The 22,987-nt window shown below is 43.5% G+C and overlaps 1 protein-coding gene across 2 annotated transcripts in view; it reads left to right on the top strand.

Annotated features, from left to right (window-relative positions):
• HKDC1 (hexokinase domain containing 1) overlaps window positions 1–22,987 on the top strand; it is a 43,144-nt gene that overhangs the window by 15,566 nt on the left and 4,591 nt on the right. The window contains exons 5-16 of one of the 2 annotated variants that reach the window (XM_031461162.2): window positions 1,534–1,629; window positions 2,694–2,796; window positions 4,878–5,061; window positions 7,708–7,863; window positions 8,965–9,198; window positions 9,737–10,041; window positions 11,635–11,780; window positions 11,861–11,980; window positions 16,142–16,237; window positions 16,413–16,512; window positions 18,058–18,241; window positions 20,119–20,274. In XM_031461162.2, coding sequence (XP_031317022.2) covers window positions 1,534–1,629; window positions 2,694–2,796; window positions 4,878–5,061; window positions 7,708–7,863; window positions 8,965–9,198; window positions 9,737–10,041; window positions 11,635–11,780; window positions 11,861–11,980; window positions 16,142–16,237; window positions 16,413–16,512; window positions 18,058–18,241; window positions 20,119–20,274 — 1,880 coding nt within the window. The remainder of the gene's footprint in view (window positions 1–1,533; window positions 1,630–2,693; window positions 2,797–4,877; window positions 5,062–7,707; window positions 7,864–8,964; window positions 9,199–9,736; window positions 10,042–11,634; window positions 11,781–11,860; window positions 11,981–16,141; window positions 16,238–16,412; window positions 16,513–18,057; window positions 18,242–20,118; window positions 20,275–22,987) is intronic. The other variant, XM_010992791.3, reaches the window with a different exon arrangement.

Raw genomic sequence — 22,987 nt, 5'->3', positions numbered from 1 at the left:
TTCAGCCACAAGGAAGTGCATTAGTAATAATAACTGAGAGTGGGCATGATTCTGCAGCAGATTTGTGACACGAAAATAAGGGCTTTGGAGAAGGTGGAGTCTGCTCAGCTGTATAAATGCAGGAGGAGGTAGGAAGGGAAGACTTCATGGAGGGGTGTGGCTAAAGGGGATTCTTTGTGAAACTGAAAAATGATTAAAGAAGTTCAGGGCATGGGAATTAAAGGAAGATATCACTTTGTTGTTGTTTTGTTTGTTTAAATGAGGAAACGGAAAATTCTTAGCCAAAGAGAATTTTCCTTGTGTGTATGTGTTTCTGATGATTAAATGGTAACACTCCTGTAAGATAGGGGGAAAAAAGAGATAAAAGAAGGTAGGAATTAAAAAATTTAAAGAGGAAAATAGAAATCCCCTCTAATCCCAACCTTCAGAGATGCCCACTAGTAGAATTGTTGAGTTTTCCTTTCAGTCATATCTATTAAATACTGGTGTTATGCTATATACATAATTTAAATATATATGGTTGTAGGTACAGCTTTTTTCCCCCACTTCCCTATATACTCTCCCCCCAACAGTTCCCACATTGTCCCTAGCATCCTTTTTGGAAGGAGGTCACTCTGCAATCTCTCACTCCTCTGTCCCGTTGAAGCAGGGATATTACTATAGCCCATGAAGGCAGAAGTTAGGGAGAACTGCCGCTAGGCAGTGCTGTGGTGCAGGGTGAAAACCTAGTCACTGGTGGGCCATCAGAGACCTGTGTTCCAATTGGGCTCTGTCCTTCACCCACTGTGAGACCTGGAGAAGTTTCCTTCCTCTCTAAAGCTTGACTGCTTTATCCATAAACTAAGAGGGTGGAAGTGGGGATGTAGGGGGTGGTCAGGGAGTTTGTAAGTTTGGGCTCGGCTCCTCTTGACTATGTGACCTTGGGCAAGTCTCTTAATCTCCAAGTTCTCTTCCAGTCTGAAACATTCTGTGATTATTTGCTATTTTAGACATGAAACTCTTCAGAAACACCAGTTGTAAGCAGATAATTGATAATGCAAATTGAGAACCATTTTTTTAAGTTGAAATTAAGTTCCCAAGGGAGTCTTACGAGGTAACACCATGTCAGTTCTTTGTGGACCTGGCAAACCCGGCATTGTGCACACATCATGTGTATCTACCACACACCAGATAACTTCCATCAGAGCATTCCTGTGACAGAGGCAGAAGTGACGTTTCCAATTTGTAGATGAGTTAACTGAGGCTGAGAGGTTAAATTATTTGGACAATGTCTTGTGAAACCAAGTGTTCTAACTCTACAGCTATTGTTCTTTCTGCTCTAATGTATTACGTTTCAAACTGCTCAGATGCGAGTAATAGGAAAGATGTTGAAATTATTAGAAAAAACCTCTGAGAAAATGTTGGAAGAATTAGAGTGATTCAGCTTAAAGACGAGAAGGCCATGGGGGTGCACTTTAAGCATGAGATTTATGCAGCTCATTTTCAGAACTGAGTGTCTTCTTCATCTTTTGTGGATCTGAAATCTTCCCCCAGGGCATCCTGCTGTCATGGACGAAGAAGTTTAAGGCACGGGGAGTTCAGAACACCGACGTGGTGAGATCTCTGGCAAATGCTATGAAAAAACACAAGGTGAGGAATCCACCTCAGCTCAGGGAGCCCTTCCAGTCCTAGCCCCCTTCTCTTTAGGGTTGCAGGGAGTGGGGAGTGGGATGTCTTGTACTGTACCTACCCTCAACTTGATCTTAGGGAAGGTCTCACTGTAGCACAGATGTGGCTGTGCTATCTGGTTAAAGCCACCAGTGAGCCTTGCTATGTGGAGCTCGTTCCGAGCACTGTTGAAGGGTTGCTTGCACTCCCCAGGGCCCTCCCCAGCTGCCTCAGACCTGATGCTACGTGTAGTGCTCCAACCCCCACCTCTCCTCTCTGAGGCTTAAAAGATCACTTTCTTTCCAGTCTGGCTCTCTGTCCAACTTTCCACTCTCTATTCATTGAATATCTCTATTTGTTGAATTCATTTTACAATAATTTAAATAACTGCAAAAGCAAGACATGCTCCTTACTGAGCTGAGTAGTACACCAATAAACCCAAATGACTTGTTACCCTGACAGCTTAAGGAATATTTTGATGAATACCCTTCCAGTCTTTTTTTCTTCAAAGCTGAGTTTGTATTCTTTTGTATCCTGTGTTCTTGTTTTCATTTTACCTTAAAATGCTCCCTCAAACCTTGTGGAACTGTGGTGCAATAACCCAAGTTGACTTGGTAGGGTGGGAAACGCACGGTGCTGCCCATGGAGAGGACTTGGCTGAGGCTGGTTAAAATGTCCCCGTGGGTGAGGACGTTGGTGTTTTCTCCTGGAAACACCATTGCTCCCAGGATAAACATGCTTTCCTCAGGGTCCCTCAAACACAGACTGGAGTCCTAGTGGTCTTTCCCTCATGTTTCCTTTGCACAGAAGCCTTCACTCATAAAGCAGGAGAATGGGTTCCATTTTTCAGCTCCCAACTGTTCTTTCTCTCCCCTGGGCCCCTGAAACTTAACAAAGGCCTTGTTTCTTGCAGGCAGGCCCGGAAGGCGGGATGTAGTGATTGTCTCAACCAGGCATCTTCACTGCTTTTGCTTCCTCTGTGGGGAAAAATAAAGGGATAATGCCTCCCTCCCACCCACTGATGCCCTCTGCGACTTGTGTTCCAGCAGGACATAGATGTGGACATCCTGGCTTTGGTCAATGACACCGTGGGGACCATGATGACGTGCGCCTATGATGATCCCTACTGCGAAGTTGGTGTCATCATTGGTAACTCAATTTGACTTGCTTTTTGGAGGTGGGTGAAAGGGGCTAGTTAATGGCTTAGTTTCAGGGACCTCTGAATAAATTTTGTGGGAAGGTTATTGGTACTTTCTATTTAGAAGAAGTAACATAGGAAGATGGAAAATTAATACTGCATTCATTCAACAAGTGTTTACTGAGGGCCTATTGTGTGCCAGGCCTTGTGCTCTGCATTGGATTCTTAGTGGTGAGAATCCCAAAGGTTCCTATACTTACGAAGCTTTCAGTGGGTAGGTGGGTTAAAGGCCAAAAAGACCTAAACAAACAATGTAATTTCAGATGGTGGTTAGTATGATAAGGAAAGTAAAGCAGGGTGATGTGATTGAGAGTAAGTGTGGTGGAGTGGTCAGGGCAGGCCTCTGAGGCCTGAGGTGACATTTGAGCAGGGACCTCAGGAGGAAGGAGCAAACAGGAGTGGAAGGGAAGAGAGTCCTGTGGCCTCTGAGATGGGAATGAATCTGGGGTGCTCGAAGAACCCTAAAAGGCTGAGTGGTGGCTGATTCAAAATTAGTGAAGGCCGAGAATAGAAGGCTGTTTAGGCCAGAGAGAGTGGACAGGATGGGGCAGATTGCATAGGACAGTGGACACAGTCACTGTAAGGTCTTTGGCTTTTACCCCACGAGAGACAGAAGGCGCTGGAGGACTTTGGGCCGGGGATGGATAAATGGGGAATGCATTTTTAAAAAGCTTATTTGGTGCTGTGTGGAGAATCAACTCTTGGGGGCAAGGCTGGAGCAGGGAGGCCAGCCAAAGGCCATAGCTCTGTGTAGGCAAGATGAGCGGAGGCTGCAGCGCAGAAGAGCTGTCTGGTGGGTGGTCTCAACATCTGAGCTGGGGGGTTCTCCAGGAGGGGCCCGTGGAAAGGCTATCTGGGGGACAGGAAGGCCAAGTGGATCAGATTTATAGGCTGTTCTTTACTACCCCGTCAGTTCCCCATTCCTTTACCACTGTTGAGGGGAGTTTTCTGAATTGTTTTTCTTGATTTCCAACCCACTCTCCTCAGCTGGACTTGCCCAAAGGGCAGGATCTTTACAGCTGAAGGGCTTGATCTGCCTTTCTGTTTCTGGAGCCCCACACCTCAGAATGGGCCTGGTGCTTGCCTGTCATGGCATCAGTTACTGTCCACTGTGTCTGTCTTAGTGACAATGTCTGGTGACCTGTAGATTTGGGGCCATGCCTAAACAGTGTGCTTTTCTGAGAAAAGCTTTTCCCAAATATTACATTCTACTTCTCTATATCTCTTATTTCTCATGTTGGCTTTAAAATCCTGAGATCAGAGTATCAGCCAGGGGAAGATACTTACATTTTTTTAAAAAACAGTTTTATTGAGGCACAAAAATCCTCTCATTTAGGTGTATAATGCAGTGATTTTTAGTAAATTTACAAAGTTCTGTAACCATCACCACAATCCAGTTAGTTAGAACATTTCTATCATCCCGATAGGACCCAAATAGATTGTGCCTATTTGCAGCCACTCGCTACTACTCAAGTGTTTGAGGTGTTTCTTTAGAGTAAGTTTGTGTTTGAATAATGGCATGTTGCTTTCTTCTGTAATAGCTAATCACTGTTAAAGACAAGGATGTAGCTTATGTTAGGAACAATTTGTGGCAGGCTGTGAATAAGGAATGTTTTTATTATCAAATAGAGAAGAGGCTAAGCAACATAGGGAAAGGGTTTAAAAAATTACTGTGGGTTGGTGATTTTAAAAAAATATGTATTTACAAGGTTACATTAACTCATCCTCCTCTTTGTAAATGTGCTTTGTCAGCTTTCATACATATTCATCGGGGACTTCTTCACAATTGACTCCATTCATAACAGCAAACCATTAACACCCTGACAAGTGTAGACTTGACATGTCAGCTTTATTCCTCATGAACTCCCGGGCTTGCCAAAGCTGCTTCCCTCAGCAAGAACCAGGCCCGGGAGTGGATCAAAAGCACTTTGTGGTGCATTCAGAGGACTCTCAGGCGGTCGAGAGTTCCCTCTGTCTTTGCCCAGCTTGGAGCCCTTGCGTCTCTGTGTGTTCTCTCTGATCCCTTGTCCAGGCACCGGCACCAACGCGTGCTACATGGAGGACATGAGCAACATTGACCTGGTGGAAGGCGACGAGGGGAGGATGTGCATCAACACCGAGTGGGGGGCCTTCGGGGATGACGGGGCCCTGGAGGACATCCGCACTGAGTTTGACCGGGAGCTGGACCTCGGCTCTCTCAATCCTGGGAAGCAACTGTGAGTACTCCAAGGTGTAATCTGGGCAATCTGAGTTTATGAGACTAGGTTTGTATTTCAGTTTCACTGGACAGATGAGGAAAGTGAAGCCAAGGAAATTGAGTGCGTTCCCCTAGGTCATATCCCTAATTCTAATTCAGTTCCAGAAGCAGGAGAGACACAGTTGTGAACCAGGTAACTCAGGCCTTGCCCTCTTGGCTCATTCAGATGAGTGGCCTCAGAAAAAACCAGTGAGGCCTGAGGGAGCGCACGTTCCTCATTTGTGTTTCCCATCTCCCCTGCACCCACTTTCTCAGAGGCCTAATCACGCAGCACCTGGCGTGAGTCCTTCCCTGGCTCAGGTCTCACGGAGCCTTTCTCCGCGCTCGTCCCACGCTCGCCTGTCGTGTAACGGCGTGGGACCTGCCTCAGCTCTGCCTGTGCGCCAGACGGCTGGCCACACCTGCCATTTTCCTTTCCTTTCTACACATAGTGTCTTCACATTATTGCAGCTCATTAAGTGTTTGTTTAAAAAACAAAAGGTGTTTGTTGAATGAAAAAAAGTTTAGAAATTTAAAAAATAATTTCAGACTTACAGAGAAGTAGCAAAAATAATACAAAATTCCCCTTCACTCAGATTCCCTAAATGATAACATTCTCCTTCTGTCTGTGTGTATAGGTATATACCAACACACACAAAGTACACATATGTATAAAATATACGACTGTATAAAATTATTTTTCTGAACCATTTGAGATTAAATTGCAAACTTAAGATCCTTTAACTCCTAAACACTTCAGAGCATATTATCTGAAAACAATTACATTCTCTTATATAACCAAAGTATAATTATAAAAATTAGGAAATTAACACTTGATCAGTTCTGATATCTAATTTACAGATCTATTCAAAACTCACCAGCTACCACACTGAAGTCCTTTATAAAAAGAAAAAGAAAAAATGCTGTTCTGGGCCAGGTCCAGACTCACACATGTTGTGCTGCTGCTGTGTTGCTTCAGCCTCTTATAATCATCTGTAGTATCTTTGTTTTTTCATGACTGTCAAGCGTACAGGCCATTTATATCACAGAATGTCTCTCAACTTGGATTTTTCTGACGTTTTCTCAGGATTAGATTCAGGTGACGCATTTTTGGCAGGGCTATCACACAAATGATATGTTTCCTGCCCAGGGTATCAGATCTGGAAGCACGTGATGTTTGTTCCATTATGGGTGATGCTATAACTCAGATCACTTGGTTGAGGGGAGATGCAAGAGGTTTCTCTACCATAAGGTGGAGTATTCCCTCTGTAGAGAATCATTATCTGGTGAAGAGATACTTTGAGACTATGTGAATATCCTATTTCTCATTGAACTATCACTCTGTAGCTTAGCATCCATTGATGAATTTCTAAATACATCATTCCTTCTATGTTTATTGGTTGTTATTCTACGGTAAGGAAGAACTCTCCAGTTATCTATTTATACTAATATGGATACTTTTTTACTTTATGCGTTATAATTTCTTCCTAGAATTATTTATTTTGATGCTCACATTTTTTCAGATTTAGCCAGTGGAAGCTCCTTCAAGCTAGTCCCTGTCTTCTCTTGACATGTTTGCATCACACTTTAAATACGTCCTTATTTTCTGACACAATAAGATGCTCCAGGCTCATTGTGTACTTTCCCATCCCCAGGCCTGGAAAACCGCTTTCCCAAGAAGCCCTGGTGAATAAATATTTTAAGTACCTCCTAGAAACCACTCAAACACTAAAATTGCATAGCTGGGGAGCAAATTTCTGCTTTGAATGCACCTGTTCCCCAGCACATACCCATTTCACTGGTGACACAGAGCTGTCACAGCCCAAGGACATGGTTCCCATTTTTTTGGACTTTATCATCCTCACTCCATCCACTTCACTTAAAATAAATTCCACTCCCCTAAACCCAACTTGGATTTCTTTTGATTGTATTCTGTTTCTGCAGTGTTTTAAGACTTTTTATAATGAAATACATAAATTTGATTAGGAAACAGATTATTCTCGATTTCACATCTTACGTTTGCAGAATAAAAATTATTTTTAGTAGTTTATTTGGGGAACAATTAATAATTGCTTGTATGCAGACTGAGAGTCCAGGTGTAGGTAGCCTGGCAGAATATTTCATCCACATTATTGTAGAACCTCTTTGGTCCTCTTTGGTGCTCATTGGGTCTGTCCAAGCCCATCTCACAGACACAGCATCTTTCTCTCTTGGACAGAAACATGTATAGGAATTGGAAACATTTGAAATTTGGATCTGTCATGTTGTGGTTGGTGATCCTGGGAAAGTAGCTGAAGTCTCTGAAGTTGAGGTTCTTTATGCCTAGCATGAGAATGGCACTCCCATGGCCAAGGGTGATTTGAGATAAAGACTCTTGGAATCAAGCACTTTATGATCAGGAAAGAATCTTAGATTTCCTCTAGGTTAGTCTTCCCCTTTTATAGGTGAGGAGAATGCAGCTCAGAGAGGATGAGTGGGCTCTGGGGCAGAGACTGAGGCCTCCTGACCCATCAAGAGGCCTTTTCACTACTCGTAGTCCTGACCATGGCCATGGCTCATGGGCTTTGGGAATGGATGGTGCGTAATCAAAGGCATTGCTGCCTCCTATCTGTTCACCAAATTGTAGGTTTGAGAAGATGATCAGCGGCCTGTATCTGGGAGAACTCGTCAGGCTTATCTTGCTAAAGATGGCCAAGGCAGGCCTCCTGTTTGGCGGCGAGAAATCCTCCGCTCTCCACATCAAGGGCAAGATTGAAACACGGCATGTGGCTGCCATGGAGAAGTAAGCTTTCGGCAGGGTCCCTCTCACATTGACTTTGCAGAGGATTAGGGTGGGCAGACAAGGCATGGTGTGCTCATGGGAGTGGTACACAGAGGGACCAGATCTTCCTTCTTCACCAGGACGATTTCAGACCTGGGCAGAGCTTCAGGTGGGTTAGCAAAGCCTCACATGTGGCTTCTTGTTGGTTTCATCAGCCAGGGATTCTGCTGTCAGAGGTCTACCCTCCCCTCATGTTTTGCTGCCTTCTTCCTCCCTGAAGTAGTGACATAACTTTTTTAGGGCCATAAACCCCTTTGAGAATCTGATTCAAGTTCTGGACCCTTTACCCCAAAATGTACATTTCATACAGTTTTGCTTATAGTATCAGGGCATCCTTGGTCATGTATTGAATCCAAATTAAGAACAACTGCTAGAGCAAAGAGCCTTCTCTACCTGGTGCAGTTGGCGACTGGCTTTGGCTTTGGTGATTGCAGGCCTCACACACAGGTCCCTGCAGTGGGGAGCTGACTGCTGAAGTTGGCTAGCCCCAGTCAACTCAGGATCCTGCTCCTCAGACTTAGATACCCTGGCATTGCCCTGAGCTTTGTAGTCAGCTTAGAATCTGAGCTCAGCACGGTGAGCTCCCTGAGTCTGCACTCCCAGAGTCTGTACTCCCAGAGTCTGTGCTTGTGCAGAACTTGGCAGAGACTGAGTTTCTATGAAAGACAGTGTAGTACAGGGTGCCTTAAATGGTGGGCTCTGTACTCTAACTGCCTGAGTTCAAATCCTGGCCTTTGCGCTTACTAACTGTGTGCCTGTGGACAAGTTACCTACCCTCTTTGTGCCTCAGATCCCTCTTCTGTACAATAGGATAATGACAATTCTTCCACCAGGATTTTTGTGAGGAGTGAGTTAATACATGTCAAGTTCTTAGACAAGCATCTGGCGCATGGTGGGTGTGCGATAAACAGTGGCTATCATGACCATTGTTGAAATTGTTACTATACGATTATGTGCCAGCCTGTTTATTTTCACAGTCCTGAGAGGTGGGAATGCTGGCTCTCTGAGGGGAATCCCAGGGGATAGAGAAGTTTGGTCCTCTCATTCTTTTCCCCCGGCCAGGTATAAAGAAGGCCTGGCCAATACAAGAGAGATCCTGACGGATCTGGGCCTGGAGCCTTCGGAAGCCGACTGCATCGCGGTCCAGCACGTCTGCACCATCGTCTCCTTCCGTTCTGCTAATCTCTGTGCAGCAGCCCTGGCAGCCATCCTGACTCGCCTGCGGGAGAACAAGAAGCTGGCGCGACTTCGGACCACGGTGGGCATGGACGGCACACTCTACAAGATCCACCCGCAGTGAGTGCTGGTGGCGGGTCCACACCCCTGCAAATGAGCCTCCCCTGGAACAGAGTCCCAGTGTTCTCTCTAAACTATGCTGCTTCTCTGGGTTGCTGGAACCAACCAGCTTCTATGGTTCTGCGATTATAGGGGCAGGGGTGAATTCAGAGATTACATTCATCTAGCTGGCTGGGTTGCTTTGGGAGATCATTCGTAGAGAAGTACTCTGCTAAAGCCAATTGTCTGAGTAGCAAGGCCATCCATCCATGTCCTTATCCATACACCCATCTATCCATTATTACTGAATACTTACTATGTGGTAAGATTGGAAAGTAAGATACACCCAGTTATAAATGGGGGGAAATTGGGATGGCAGAGGCTGCCAAGTTCACATGAAGGATACTGGCAGGAAAACACAAGAGAAATGAGAATTTCCCAGAAGGAGGGAGCAGGGCTCCTCAGGACCCCATTCCATTGCTACACCTGTGTTTGTTCCCATTGACTAGGCCTGGGCCTTTATGATTGTTTCATATTTTGCCTTCACTCCTGTCTTTAGATATCCAAAACGCCTGCACAAAGTGGTGAGGAAACTGGTCCCGAACTGTGATGTTCGCTTTCTGCTGTCAGAGAGTGGCAGCACCAAGGGAGCTGCCATGGTGACAGCAGTGGCCTCCCGTGTGCAAGCCCAGCGGAAGCAGATTGACAAGGTGCTGGCTTTGTTCCAGCTGACTCGAGAGCAACTTGAGGGTGTGCAGGACAAGATGCGGGTTGAGCTCGACTATGGGCTGAAGAGGGACACCCACCCACTGGCCACAGTCAAGATGCTGCCCACCTATGTCCGTGGGATGCCAGATGGCACAGGTGAGCCAAGTACAGCTCCCTTCTCTGATGGGCTACCCAGAGCTCCCATCAAAACTCCTTAAATCCAGTTAGGTTTTTTGTTTTAAGAGCCTTGGGTTCATGTCTGTAATGGAGGGAGGGAGAGTTGGGTAGAAAGTTAGTACTCTTCTGAATCTATTTGCCTCGGTTGATCCAAGGCACTGGCAGTGAAAGAATAAGTTAGGTTACATGTGTGTGAAGACCCAGATGCTGTCCCCTGGGGAACTACCATCTGGACACTTAGAGTGTCTGGCTTGTCTTCCACCCTCTTCTCTGGCTCTCTTCCTCTCCTCTCTCTTCACTTTCTCCCCCTGACTCTGCCCAAGACTTCAGACCCTTGATCCTTCTCCTGGTCCTCTGTGCTCAGCCAAGAGGAGCCATGCAACAGTGGAGTCAGTTCTTTAGACAAGTTACTCCACCAATTTGAATCTCATGGGCCTCACCCAGATATAATGACCTTTGTACAATGCTTCATATCTTTAATTTGCTTTTGAACCTTTAATTTCATTTTGTTCTCACAACCACTCTGTATGTTACATAAATAGAGAATGATTCCAATTTTATAAGTGTCAAAACTGAGTCTCAGAGAGGTTAGAAGACATAGTCAAGGTCACACAGCTGTACTTGGAATGTCTCAACAATAAAGATATTTTCCAGAGCCAATATCCTTCAAGTCTACTTGAGGGAAAAAATGAAAGCAGTAAAAGACACTATTTAGTTATTCATTCTTTCATCTCTTTTATCATTTTGCCTTCATTCCTCAGACTTTCATTAAGTACCTGCTGTATGTCAGGCTCTGTTGTAGACATGATGACAGAGTAGTGATGAAAACACAGTCCGTACCCTTGTGGAGCCTATGTTCTGTTGGGCTGGCAGACAGTAAATAAATGTCAAAGGATGCCATGTAATGACAGGGGTATGAAGAAAATTTGAGCAGGACAAGGCGTAAGAGAGCTCATTGGGGGTGAGGTCTTCGGCAAATTCAGGCAATTCAGGGAACAGCAAAAAGACCAGCATGGTTAGAACAGAATGAGTGAGCAGGAAGGAAGGTGAGGGGTTACATGGAACAGGCTGCGATGCTCTGCGATGTCAGAGAAGTGAGAGGCGCTGCGCTGGGGGGCCCTGGACGGTAATAGGGGTTGGACTTGATATGGTTTCTTATTAATCAGGTGGGGGTGTGGGAATCTGAGGAAGAGGAGAACGGGACAGAAGAACAATTTCATGCTTGTGATGAGCAGGTCCTATAGGCCCTACAGACATGATGGAAGCACCTTCTGAGTCCACTGTAGTCAGGGTAGCCTGGCTTGGATTCACTCTCAGGCTCCTCAAGCATAAGTATTATGTGGGGCTCTTACCAGACACCAAGAAAAGCAGGCTGGCCTCACATGGGCTCAGGGTTCCTGTCCAGTGCTCTGAGGCTATGCTCAGTGACCGCTGTACCCCTCTGGCCATGAGCCCAGGTGGGCAGGCTCTGGGTCTGCTCTGTTTTGGTGTCTCCTCTTCCTCCCAATGCCCGCACACAAGGCCCTGCTCGGTACATGCTGGTGGATGCAGCCCCCACTTTCTCCACCACAGAGAAAGGAAAGTTCCTTGCCCTGGATCTGGGGGGAACCAACTTCCGGGTCCTCCTGGTGAAGATCAGAAGTGGATGGAGGTCGGTGCGAATATACAACAAAATCTTTGCCATCCCCCTGGAGATCATGCAGGGCACCGGTGAGGAGGTAAACTCTGCACTCCGAGGTGCCAGCCTGCCACCCCATAACAGTGCAGGCCAGGGATGACTGCCACTCTTTCCCTGCAGCTATTTGACCACATCGTGCAGTGCATCGCCGACTTCCTGGACTACATGGGCCTCAAGGGGGCCCAGCTGCCTTTGGGCTTCACATTCTCGTTTCCCTGCAGGCAAGCGAGCATTGACAAGGTAAGACAGCCGAACCTGGTGGGCCTCCTTCCTATACCTGGGAACTTCAAGGCAACTCTGAGTCACTGTTCATTTTACTTAGGGGTCTCAGGTTCAGGGCAGCTGGGGAGACATGACCTAGAATTTGGACCATTAAAATTTTTCTATTTACTATGTTACATTTTTGTTATTATTGTCTTTTGGATTAAAGTTTGCAAAATAATTTAGGGTAGTATACAATAAAGGGACACATGTTTAAGAGTACTGTTAAAAGAAAGGTCAAATCATATTATCAAGAGACAGGAAGAGGTGATGACCAGTCAAGGCCAGTTATAACTCTGTAACAGTCTGTAATATTATCTGTATCTTCCTGGGCAGCCAGCATAAACAGGAAAACACAATAGGTTGTAGAGGTTTTATTGTCTGATGAATAAAATCTTACCAGTGTATCAGAAGAAATGCATTTCTTTCCTGGTATTAGAATCTCAGGAGGAATTTATCACATAGACACTTAATCAGCTGACACTGAAGAACATCATGGATAATGATTTTTAATAAATTATTCATAGTAATTTAGAAACATATATCACAAGATTTTTCTTGGACTTCTTGGATAAGTACACCATTCACCAGCTCATGGAGAATGGAATGCTCTGTCTTGCTCTTTGATCAGCTTATGTCAGCCAAGCTTACAGGACTGGCATTAAAGCAGAACACCACTCCTCAGTTTATGGGGAGAACTCTGGTCAGCACAGCAAGTCAACCAGGGAGCTCATGACAGTAAGAAGAATGGCACCAAAGATTTGACAAGATTTTGACTAATCCACTCAGTGTCCTCATGATGTACACACTACTTTTGGTTTATTTTATCATTTTTTATTGTGGTAAAATAGATACAGTGTTTACCACTTTAACCCTTTTTATGTGTATGGTTTTGTGGCATTAAAATACCTTCACATTGTTGTGAAACTATCACCACTATCCACCTTTTGAACTTTTTCATCATCCAAAACTGAAACTTTACACCCATTAAACAATAACTCCCCATTTGCTCCTCTCCCAGACTCCTGGTAACCTTTATTTTATTTTCTGTCTCTGTTTCTAGGTACCTTATATAAGTAAAATCATACAGTATTTGTCATTTTGTGACTGGCTTATTTTGCTTAGCATAGTGTCCTCAAGGGTCATCCCTGTAGAATTTCCTTCCTTTTTAAAGCTAAATAACATTCTATTGTATGTGTACACACTAAAATCAACATTTTGTAGCTAAGAAAAATGGAGGCACATAGGATTAAGTAAGATGTCCAGGTGGCCATATCTGTAAACAATGGTGGCTGAGAGCCCAGGCTTTTGCATTCTGCCCTTGTGGAGCCCAGTGGTTTTGGACCATTTTGGTCATAATGCACAGTACACTTAGATACATATAATGAAAAAAAATCAAGAAATGAGTACTTACTCTTATTGTATGCATAAATTTCTCTATTTTCTATGCTATTTCATTTTTCATAGGAGGGAATTGAGGCATGCAGTTTTGTCTGATGGGTAGGTACAGAATCAGAACTGAAACAGAGCTCTCCAGGGCCATGAAAAGGCCATGAAAACACACGCTTCACCAGGTCTACCCACCACATCCATCCCAATCATTCAGAGAACAGGGAGAAAGGAGTTCAAAAGGCTAAATTATCTGGTAATATGGCTAGAGCTCTCAAAATTAAAAATGCCAGAATGCTAAGAAGCAGCAGATCGATTTCTCAATATTCCATTTCTCAAATGTACCTCAGGAGGAATGAACAAAGATGTTCACTACAGCATCACTTTTTAACAATGAAAAATTAGAAATAACCCAAATGTCTGGCAATGGAGAATGACTAAATAAACTATGATGTATCAATCATATGGAATCAATTACTTGATTTTTACTTAACAAGCACAGACATAGTGCTTGCTCTGTGTCAGACGTCGTTCTAAGTGTTACAGACACTACCTACCTAGGCGGGAGGCAACAGAGTGCAGTACTTAAAAGTGTGAATCTGGAACCACGTTGCCTTAGTTAGTTCGGTCTTGGCGTCTGCACTTGCTGGCTGTGTGACTTTGGGCATGTTATTTAACCTCTCTGCACCTTTGCCTTCCTCATTTCAAAAATGGGGATAAAAACAGTATTTTATAGGTATGTTTTGTGGATTTTAAAAATTCTGTACAATTGTATTTGAGGAATATTTTCCATATTAACTGACCTGGAATGGTCTAAAAGATATATTGCTGAGTGAGAAAAACAAATTGCAGTAGTCCACACATGCCATAAATTTATTTATTTAAAAAATACATGTAAGCAGGGAGAAAGTCTGAAAGTATTCATATCAGATTAATAATAGAGGTTACCTCTCAGGTTCGGGGAGATGGGGAGTTAAAGAGGACTTTGTCCTTATCAGTAACATTTTAATTTTTTTTTTATAAAGACCGTGCATTCCTGTATTACTGCTGCCATTAAAAATTAATACACATGGGGAAGGGGGAGCCATGTGCAGCTGTCCACGGTCCTGAATGATTGACGGGCATCAGGACATAGCTGCTCCTCCTGACCTAGGACATTGGGCCTCTAGGCTTCCTCTCCCAGAAGTTCTGACAGGTTCATGAAGACACAGCTAAGAAGAAGGGGAGATCAGTGGACAGCTGGGAGCTAAGCCACTGATGGCTGGCGAGAAAAAAGAGAGACTTTTTAAAAATTGAAGTATAGTTGATTTACAGGATTATATTTTTTTAAATTTTATTTTATTGAGTTATAGTCAGTTTACAATGTGTCAATTTCCAGTGTAGAGCACAATTTTTCAGTCATAAATGAACATACATATTACAATATTATATTAGTTTCAGGTATACAACATAGTAATTGGATATTTTTACAGATTATACTCCGTACAAAGTTACTATAAAATATAGACTATATTCCCTGTGCAATCCATTACATTCTTGTAACTTATGTAGTTTATACCTCTTAATCCTTTTCACCTATTTTGCCCCTATCCTTAGCCATCTCCCTTCTGGTAACCACTAGTTTATTTTAAAAAGAGAGACTTTTCAAAACAATGACTTTTGTATAATTGCAACTAATAAGAAAGAGAGATTTTTCAACTGGGGGTGAATCAGGTGAATCTCTAATGTTCTACATATATTCACCAGGAAAAGAGCAAGTCCCAGTTTCCCAAGGACTGTGGAGAAGAAGGGGGAGACTGGAGCTGAGAACCTCAAAGTGAGGTGGCCATTCAGCCCCTGGGGTTGGGGGTGCTGCCATCAGAGTTGCTGGCCACCGCTCCTATCCCAGGAGCTCTCCTGGTCTAGACGCCCCAGCTTTACCTGCCCTCGCCCGCCCCCAGCTCTAGGCTATGGAGTCTGAGGCTAGACTAACTCTTGGTTCAGGCCAACAGTATAACCTTGCTCTACCTTTTAAAAATCAGAAATACTTTTTCTCCGTATTATAAAAATTATACATGCTAATTTTGGGAAAACTTGAAAATATAGACAAACAAAAAGGAGAGACTAAAGGGTACCTGTGATCTTGTACCCAGAGAGAACCACTGTCTACCCCCTGGTGTATGCATTGTTTCATGCTTTTTTCCAGATTTAAGTGTGTGTGTGTTGGGGGCATTTTAAAAGAATAATAGAATAATTTGCTTTAACATGAGTTCACTTAACAGTTTACAGTGAACATCTTTCCATATCTAACGTTCTCCTACAGCATTATTTTTTGTGGCTATATTAGCATTTTCTATATTGATGTACATGATGAAAGATCCATTCTGTTGGAATGATAGATGCCTCTTGCTTTTCCTGTGAAATAATGCTTTGATGAATATTCTGTAGCTTTATCTTTAATCACAAAGATGTGATTGATTGGCTAAATTAGAAGTGGCCTTTGTTCTGTGCAGTCATGGCCAGGGAATATGGCCTGACCCTTGATAAATATGAATTGCTGCAATTATTCCACTCAGCAGTGGGCCTTGTCTGAGCATCATGCTCTGTGACGCCTGTGGGCCTGGTGTTAGGGCTGCAGAGATGGAAGCACAGTCAAAAGCACATACATTTGTCCAGCAGTCAGCTCTAATGCCTTGCATCTGTTTGATGCTAAGGTTGTGCTGTGGTCCCAGCAAACTATTGCTCAAACGAATTTCCCCTCCTTTCTTTCAGGGAACACTCATTGAGTGGACCAAAGGCTTCAAGGCCACTGACTGTGAAGGGGAAGACGTGGTGGACATGCTCAGGGAAGCCATCAAGAGGAGAAATGTACGATACGGTGCTGAGGCTCATGCCTGACCTTGCCCCTTCCCCCGGCCCCTTTGCTCTGCCATCCTACACTTAGCCCTGTGACTCTGGCCTCTGCCTGCCTTGGGCTGATGTGCCCCTCCTGAGCCTGTTTGACCTGCACATACCACTTACAATAGAGCTGCTTTCTTTGCAGGAGTTTGACCTGGACATAGTTGCAGTTGTGAATGACACAGTGGGGACCATGATGACCTGTGGCTATGAAGATCCTAATTGTGAGGTTGGCCTGATTGCGGGTAAGTGGTCAGGCATGTCTCACTGGCCTATTCCCATCTGATCTTTTGGAGTTTCCCTTTTAACATAGTGAAGGGCAAGGGGCCATTGTTCAATTATATAGAGTCTCTGAAGTCAGCTTTGTCCAAGGCAGAGATGAAGTTAAGAATGGGATTCCAAGTCTCCTAATTCCCAACTCATTACTTAATATCTTTTTCCTTAAGGGTCCTGAGCCAAGGTTATCCTTTCTGCTGATAAAAATAACATAGAAAGAGAGGATTTTCAAATCAGGTCCTTGGAGCACATTATCCTGGGAGGAAGGAGACCACAGTTGGATAATGTTGGCCTAGGGCTGAGGGAGCTAGATTTTCATGCTGGCTCCAACATATACCTCCTCTGGTCTCTGACCTCTTCTGGCTGCCAGGGTACAGAGGATGGGGAAGAGTTGGAAAGAAACCTAGGAGAGGAGAAGGGAGTATTCTGAGATGTGATATAGGTTCTTTAGGGGTCTTTGAGGAAAGTCTGACAATGATTAAGGGCAAGGGTGGATTCGAGGGGGATGACTCCTTGAAGAGGTGAGGGGACAGGAGGCATTTGAACAGGTGGAGACAGGGATAATGGGCATTCCAAGTGACAGGCACAGGTTGTGTAATAGCAGAGTCTGGGGAAATTGTTCCAGATGGTTGTCAGGGCTTCCTGAAGGTGAGTAGTATGTACAACAAGGAAATGGGGATATATTGAGAAGTCTTAAGTGCCCAGTAAGAGGTTTCATCTCACTCTTACTCTTATATACTTGGTGACCCTGGGCAGGTTGCTTATTCTGTCTGGACTTGAGTTTCATTATTTGCGGGAGGGATTGGGCTAGATGTGGGAGGGATTGGGCTAGATCTAGGAGGGAGAAGAGGTGAGACTTGTTTAATTGAAGATAATAGTTGCCTGGGAGGTGGAGAGATAGCTTAAGTGGTAGAGCACATGCCTAGCGCTCACAAGGTCCTGGGTTCAATCTCAGTACCTCCATTAAAATGAATAGATAAGTGAGAGAAAAAAAAACTAATTAACCCCCCCCCAATAAACATAATTGCCTGGACTGTTGTGTTGAAAATAGTTCTGAGACCAGGTCAATGACAAGGGAGAAGAGGGTGGCTTACAGATGCCAAATGTCTACTTATCCACAACTAGATGATTCCTCATGATCCCTTCCAGCTCTGACTACTTGGAAGCTCACTTTGTGTACTTATGGCTTATCAGTTGTGATGATGATGAGGAGGAGGAGGATAATGATATCACAGGTACTAACTCTATGTGGAGGAAATTTACAAACATCTCATTCTTTTTCTTTATAACAAATCTGTAAGGCAGGTGTTATTTCCTATTTACGGATATGAAGAAATTGGATCTCTGAAAGATGAGATTCTTGTCTATGGTCACCCAGCTATGAGTGTAAAGCTGAAATCTGTACCTGGTTATATCTGACTCCAAACCTAAATTCCTCTCCACTGTACTCTGCTGGCTCTTTAAAACCTAGAGGTGTCTTTTGAAGACTAAAGTCCCTTCATGATTCCTTCTAGGAACAGGCAGCAACATGTGCTACATGGAGGAGATGAGGAACATCGAACTGGTGGAAGGGGATGAAGGGAAGATGTGCATTAACACAGAGTGGGGAGGATTTGGAGATAATGGCTGCATAGATGACATCCGGACCCAATATGACAAGGAGGTGGATGAGGGGTCCTTGAATCCTGGCAAACAGAGGTGAGAAGGATAGATGTGTACATTTATGCAGGTTGTGCAGTATATACAGATCTAAGGGGGTGCCATTTTCATATTACAGACAGTATCGTTTGTTTATTTATTAGCTCTCCATCAGATGTCAGTGAAGTGTCTTATTTGAACAAAAGCAAAATGTTATAACAAGTTTCCAACAAGTAGAAAGAAGGGGTACCCTTTTCTAATTATCATAAGATACCATAGGGTCTAGTGGTAGCTTTGGAAATGAGGCAGAGGCTGTCAAAAAGTCCATTCACTGTGGACAGGGTGTCACAGAGAAGGGGCTTGGTGACTTAGTGGGTCCTCTTAGGATGGGCTTCTAGTAGGTCCAATTTAGAGGTCAACATCCTCAGCCTTTCAAGAGCAGACTACCAGGTTGGTGACCTCTGCTGAGGGGGTGATGGATGGGAGTCCTGATTCTCAGCGCTGATATCATGTCCTATCATGGGTCACAATCACTTGTGTGGTGTATTCCAATTGCTAATCATACTAAAAATACTGAAAATAGTGAATGGTTTAAAGAAAAATAAAACAGTACGTTTTCACTTGCATTCTCATATGCCTTCTTGAGTAGGAGAGAAATGGGTAGATAAGGATAGAGCTAGCAAGCTGGCAATTGATCATTAGCCTGGGCCCATCCATCAGGGGTTGGAAAACTTTTTCTGTGAAAGATTAGATAGTAAATGTTTTACTGTCAGGCCGTTTGGTCTTTGTCACAACTAAACACAGTGTCTTACTATATAAAATAAGATGAAAATATAGGTTTATCATGATGGATGATATCCAAGTGGAAAAGTTGAGCAGGTAGGAAATGTAATGGCATGTCTGGGCCACCGACTGTTGAACTGAGAACACTGAGAAGGAAGAGGCTTTACAAGACCAAGACCAGACCTGGTGGTCCCTCTTTTTCCTTGGCACTAGTCTTTGTAGCTGGGAGGCAGGTGAGCTGTGGTAAACCCAGCTGAACCCGGGACCAAAACACAAGGAACCTTAACAAGGGACCTTATTACTGAATCCCAAATTAGGACATCTAAGTTTTGTGTCTGAATCCATTGGAGGGTCACATTTTTGGGGTGAGAGTTTAAGGCAGCAACATACTTGAATTTGCCTTCTGTCACTGTTGTTTGTCTAAAGTGTTGGTTCCTTAGACTGATGAGGTCCTGAGCAGTTAAGAGAACACAGGTCCAGCATGTAAGCGTCAGGCACACTTAGGTTTCCATTTGACCCTGCAGGCAGTGGCAGTCCTGCTCTGCATCATTGTTATTAATACTGTCACACATACCTGGGCAGAGTGTCGGTTATAAGGATCCTTTTGCTCTTACTCTTTCTGTCATGGTGCTCACAGCCTGGTAGAAACGGGGATGGGAGCTAACATTTTTAGATCACCCTCAGTGTGTGCAGACAGTTTAAATGTGTTACCTCATGGAGGAAGATCTCTAGTGGAACAGATTTTTTCAAATACAAAGCCAAGGAGTACTAGCTTTGGGGCCAGGATAGGGACTCACTTTTGCTTAGTGCCTACTGTGCACCAGACGCTTGCCTCCCAAGTCTTGTTGGGTCAGTGTTTTGCTCTCTGTTTTAGAGATGATGGCTTATGGTGCTTGCTCAAGTCATTCAGCTAATATGTGGCAGACCTGGCCCCTGGTCAGCATGGCTCCCTGGTCAAGCCTGGCTTTCCCACATCATGCGGTCTCCTGCATGCGCTTCTCTGGGCCAGCTGCCCACTCTGACCCACTCCAACCCAGGCAGCTAGTGGATGCCAGTGGCATGCCTTTCACACTCTGACCTGTGAATCTTTCAGGAACCACTCACCAGCACTCATTTTCCTGCTCTCACCAATCTTATCCCTTTTCTCCAAATAGATACGAGAAAATGACCAGTGGGATGTACCTGGGGGAGATCGTGCGGCAGATCCTGATTGACTTGACCAAGCAGGGTCTCCTCTTCCGCGGGCAGATTTCAGAACGTCTCCGGACCAGGGGCATCTTTGAAACCAAGTTCTTGTCTCAGATTGAAAGGTGACTCGTGATCAATTTCACCTGCTTGGTGTGAGCGGCCCTAATTGGAATGTGCTGCTGTCACTCCAGGCTCCAGCAGATCTGAAATTTAAAAATAAACAGTAAGGGCCTGGCTGGGCAGAGGGTTGCCTTCTGGGGCTGCTACCTCCAGTTGCATCAGGACTGCAGCACCCAGCTGAGGGGCCAGCAGCTGCCTGGGCCCCGAGGTTCCTAGATGGTTACACAGGAGTTAGCTTAGGCTAAACAATGATCCTCTTTTGTTCCTGAAAAGATGATGTGTCCACAGTATGAAAGAAAAGTCTTTTAAAAAAAAATCACCCATGTGCTCACTACTAAATACAACTATTTTGATTTTTGTATATTATATTCCCTTTCAAGTTCTTGAATGTGTGTAAACATGTTTTCATAATTGCAGTCACATGGCACATCATTCTGTATGCTGTTTGTCTTTGGAGATTTTCATTTATAATTCTGGTTTTTATTTTTTATTATAAAAAGTTTCAAATATATACAAAAGCGGAGGGAATAGTAAAATGAACCTGATGTTTCTAACACCACCTTCAACAATGATCAGCTCATGGCTAAACTGGATTTATACCTGTATACTTCTGCTTTGCCCACCCCAAACTGGATTAATCTGAAGTCAATCCCACATGTTATGTCAGTTTATCTATAAATATTTCAAAATGTTTTTCTAAAATATGAGTCCTCAAAAAAAACACATTATCATCACTATACCTGAAATAGCTAATGATAAACCTTAATTTCATAAAATATCCTGTCAGTGTTCCTCTTTTCCAAATTGCCAAAAAAATAATGGTTTTACAGTTCATTTGTTTGCATCAGTATTCAAACAAGGTCAGTGCATTTGGTTGATAGGTTTTTAAAATCTCTTTTAATCTTGTTTCCCCTCATAATGTGTCTGATGAAGAAACTTTCATTTTATCCTGTGACTTTCCTGTGTTTTAGATGTTGCTGACTGCAGAATTTAGCATTTTCCTCTGTCCCTTGTATTTCCTGCAAACTCATAATTAGACCCAGATACACTGTTGGAGTCAGCATTAAATTTTAGATGCAACTATTTCATAGGTGGCATTGAGTTACCTGTCTATCTCTTCTATGATATTAGCAGTCATTGATGCTCCTTGCCCAGATCTATGATTTCACTAGAGATTGGAAAATGATGATAATTTAATGCTATCACTCTTTCTGCATTTATTAGCTGGATTACTTCTAGAAAGGGAAGCTTTCCCATATCAACTCTTTGTTGTAATTATCATTTTAAATGGCTGTATAATGTTACACTATGTTGCTATATTATAATTTACCAAACTTCCGCTTTAGTATAGGATGCCTAGCTTATAATTTTTGGATTTCTGCAATTCTGAGTAACACTATAATTATCCTTTTTGTACACACATAGTCATTTGCATCTCATGAATTATTCCTTAGGAGTAGAAGCATTTGTTTAAAGAAAGCCTTTCCCTATGGGCACAATTTTTTTTTAAAAGTAGTTCCACCACCATCAGTTATGTCCAAATGTGTCAGTTTTACTACATTTCATACCATCACTGGATGTTATCAGAGGCTTCGTGTTTGGAATGTCTCTCAATTTGCATTCATTCATTTAATTCTCTTGATCTCTGTGGTCAGATGCCAGCAAGCCAAAAATCACTTTGGGGGAAAAAGGAAAACTCTGTATGAAAGAGAGCAGCAGAAAAAAAAGAGAGAAAGAGAGAGCAGTGTACTTAATAAGGGACATCAGATGGGCTGGTGCAAGGGAGTTCTCCGTGTCTGAGGAGATGGTGGTAGAAACAGTAACTGCAGCAGCAATTTTGTGTTTTTGAAGTATTGACTAACAGATGTTTGGCATTTTGGGGGGTGGGGTGGGATCTGGTCTGTAACCCATCAGACATGAAAGTGCAAGTTAAAAGTCATCAGTTTGATGATCAGAGGGCAATTGATCATTTTGCTGTGGGGGAAAATAATTTCTCCCTCAGGTGCAAGAAATAAGCAGATTGACCTGTCTTTGCCTTGCCTTTTTTGGAGTGAATACAAAGAAAGTTGTTCCTGGACAAGAGCTGGTTGGCAGGACCTCTATGCCTCCAGGAATATTTGCTTCTGCCTTGCAACAGGTGTCTGCTTTAGATGCTTTGATTTCTACAGGGTTTTTTTGTGGTTTATTTAACCTTCATGGAATAGAAAGAAAACCATTATCCACCTGGAGCCAGCTGGAAGCTGATGGGCGCTATGCTGACTGCAGCCCATTTCGAAGCGTGGTGTTGCATAGGTGGGACAGTGATTCTCAGAAGAATCTTGGCTTTACAGTCTCAGAGCCTAAGTTTAAGATTTGTCTCTGCCACTTAACTTGTTTGTGCTGTGCGAGGCAGGTTCCTTCACCTTTCTGGACCCCAATTTCCTTCTTTAGAGGATAAATAATTTGTCTTCTACCTAACCCCAAGGATTGTTCTGAGGAGTGAGTAAGGGAATGTACATGAAAGAACTAGGTAAATTGTGAAGGGCTAGACTGTGGAAAAAATGTCAGGTTTTATTTTTATACATACTAAAAGAAAATCCTTTTTTTTTCTTCCTATCCATACACTACTCATTCATGAGTAAAAGGAAGAAAATAAGAATTACTGATAACCCTACTGGAATCTGAATAGCTTTCCTTCTGCTCTGTTTTTCTGTACAAGGACAAACATTAAAAAAC

The sequence above is a fragment of the Camelus dromedarius genome, chromosome 8 (genome assembly GCF_036321535.1).
Source record: "Camelus dromedarius isolate mCamDro1 chromosome 8, mCamDro1.pat, whole genome shotgun sequence".
NCBI classification, from domain to species: Eukaryota; Metazoa; Chordata; class Mammalia; order Artiodactyla; family Camelidae; genus Camelus; species Camelus dromedarius.
Note: the sequence above shows the minus strand (reverse complement) of the source record. Positions and strands in the feature narration are given on the sequence as shown.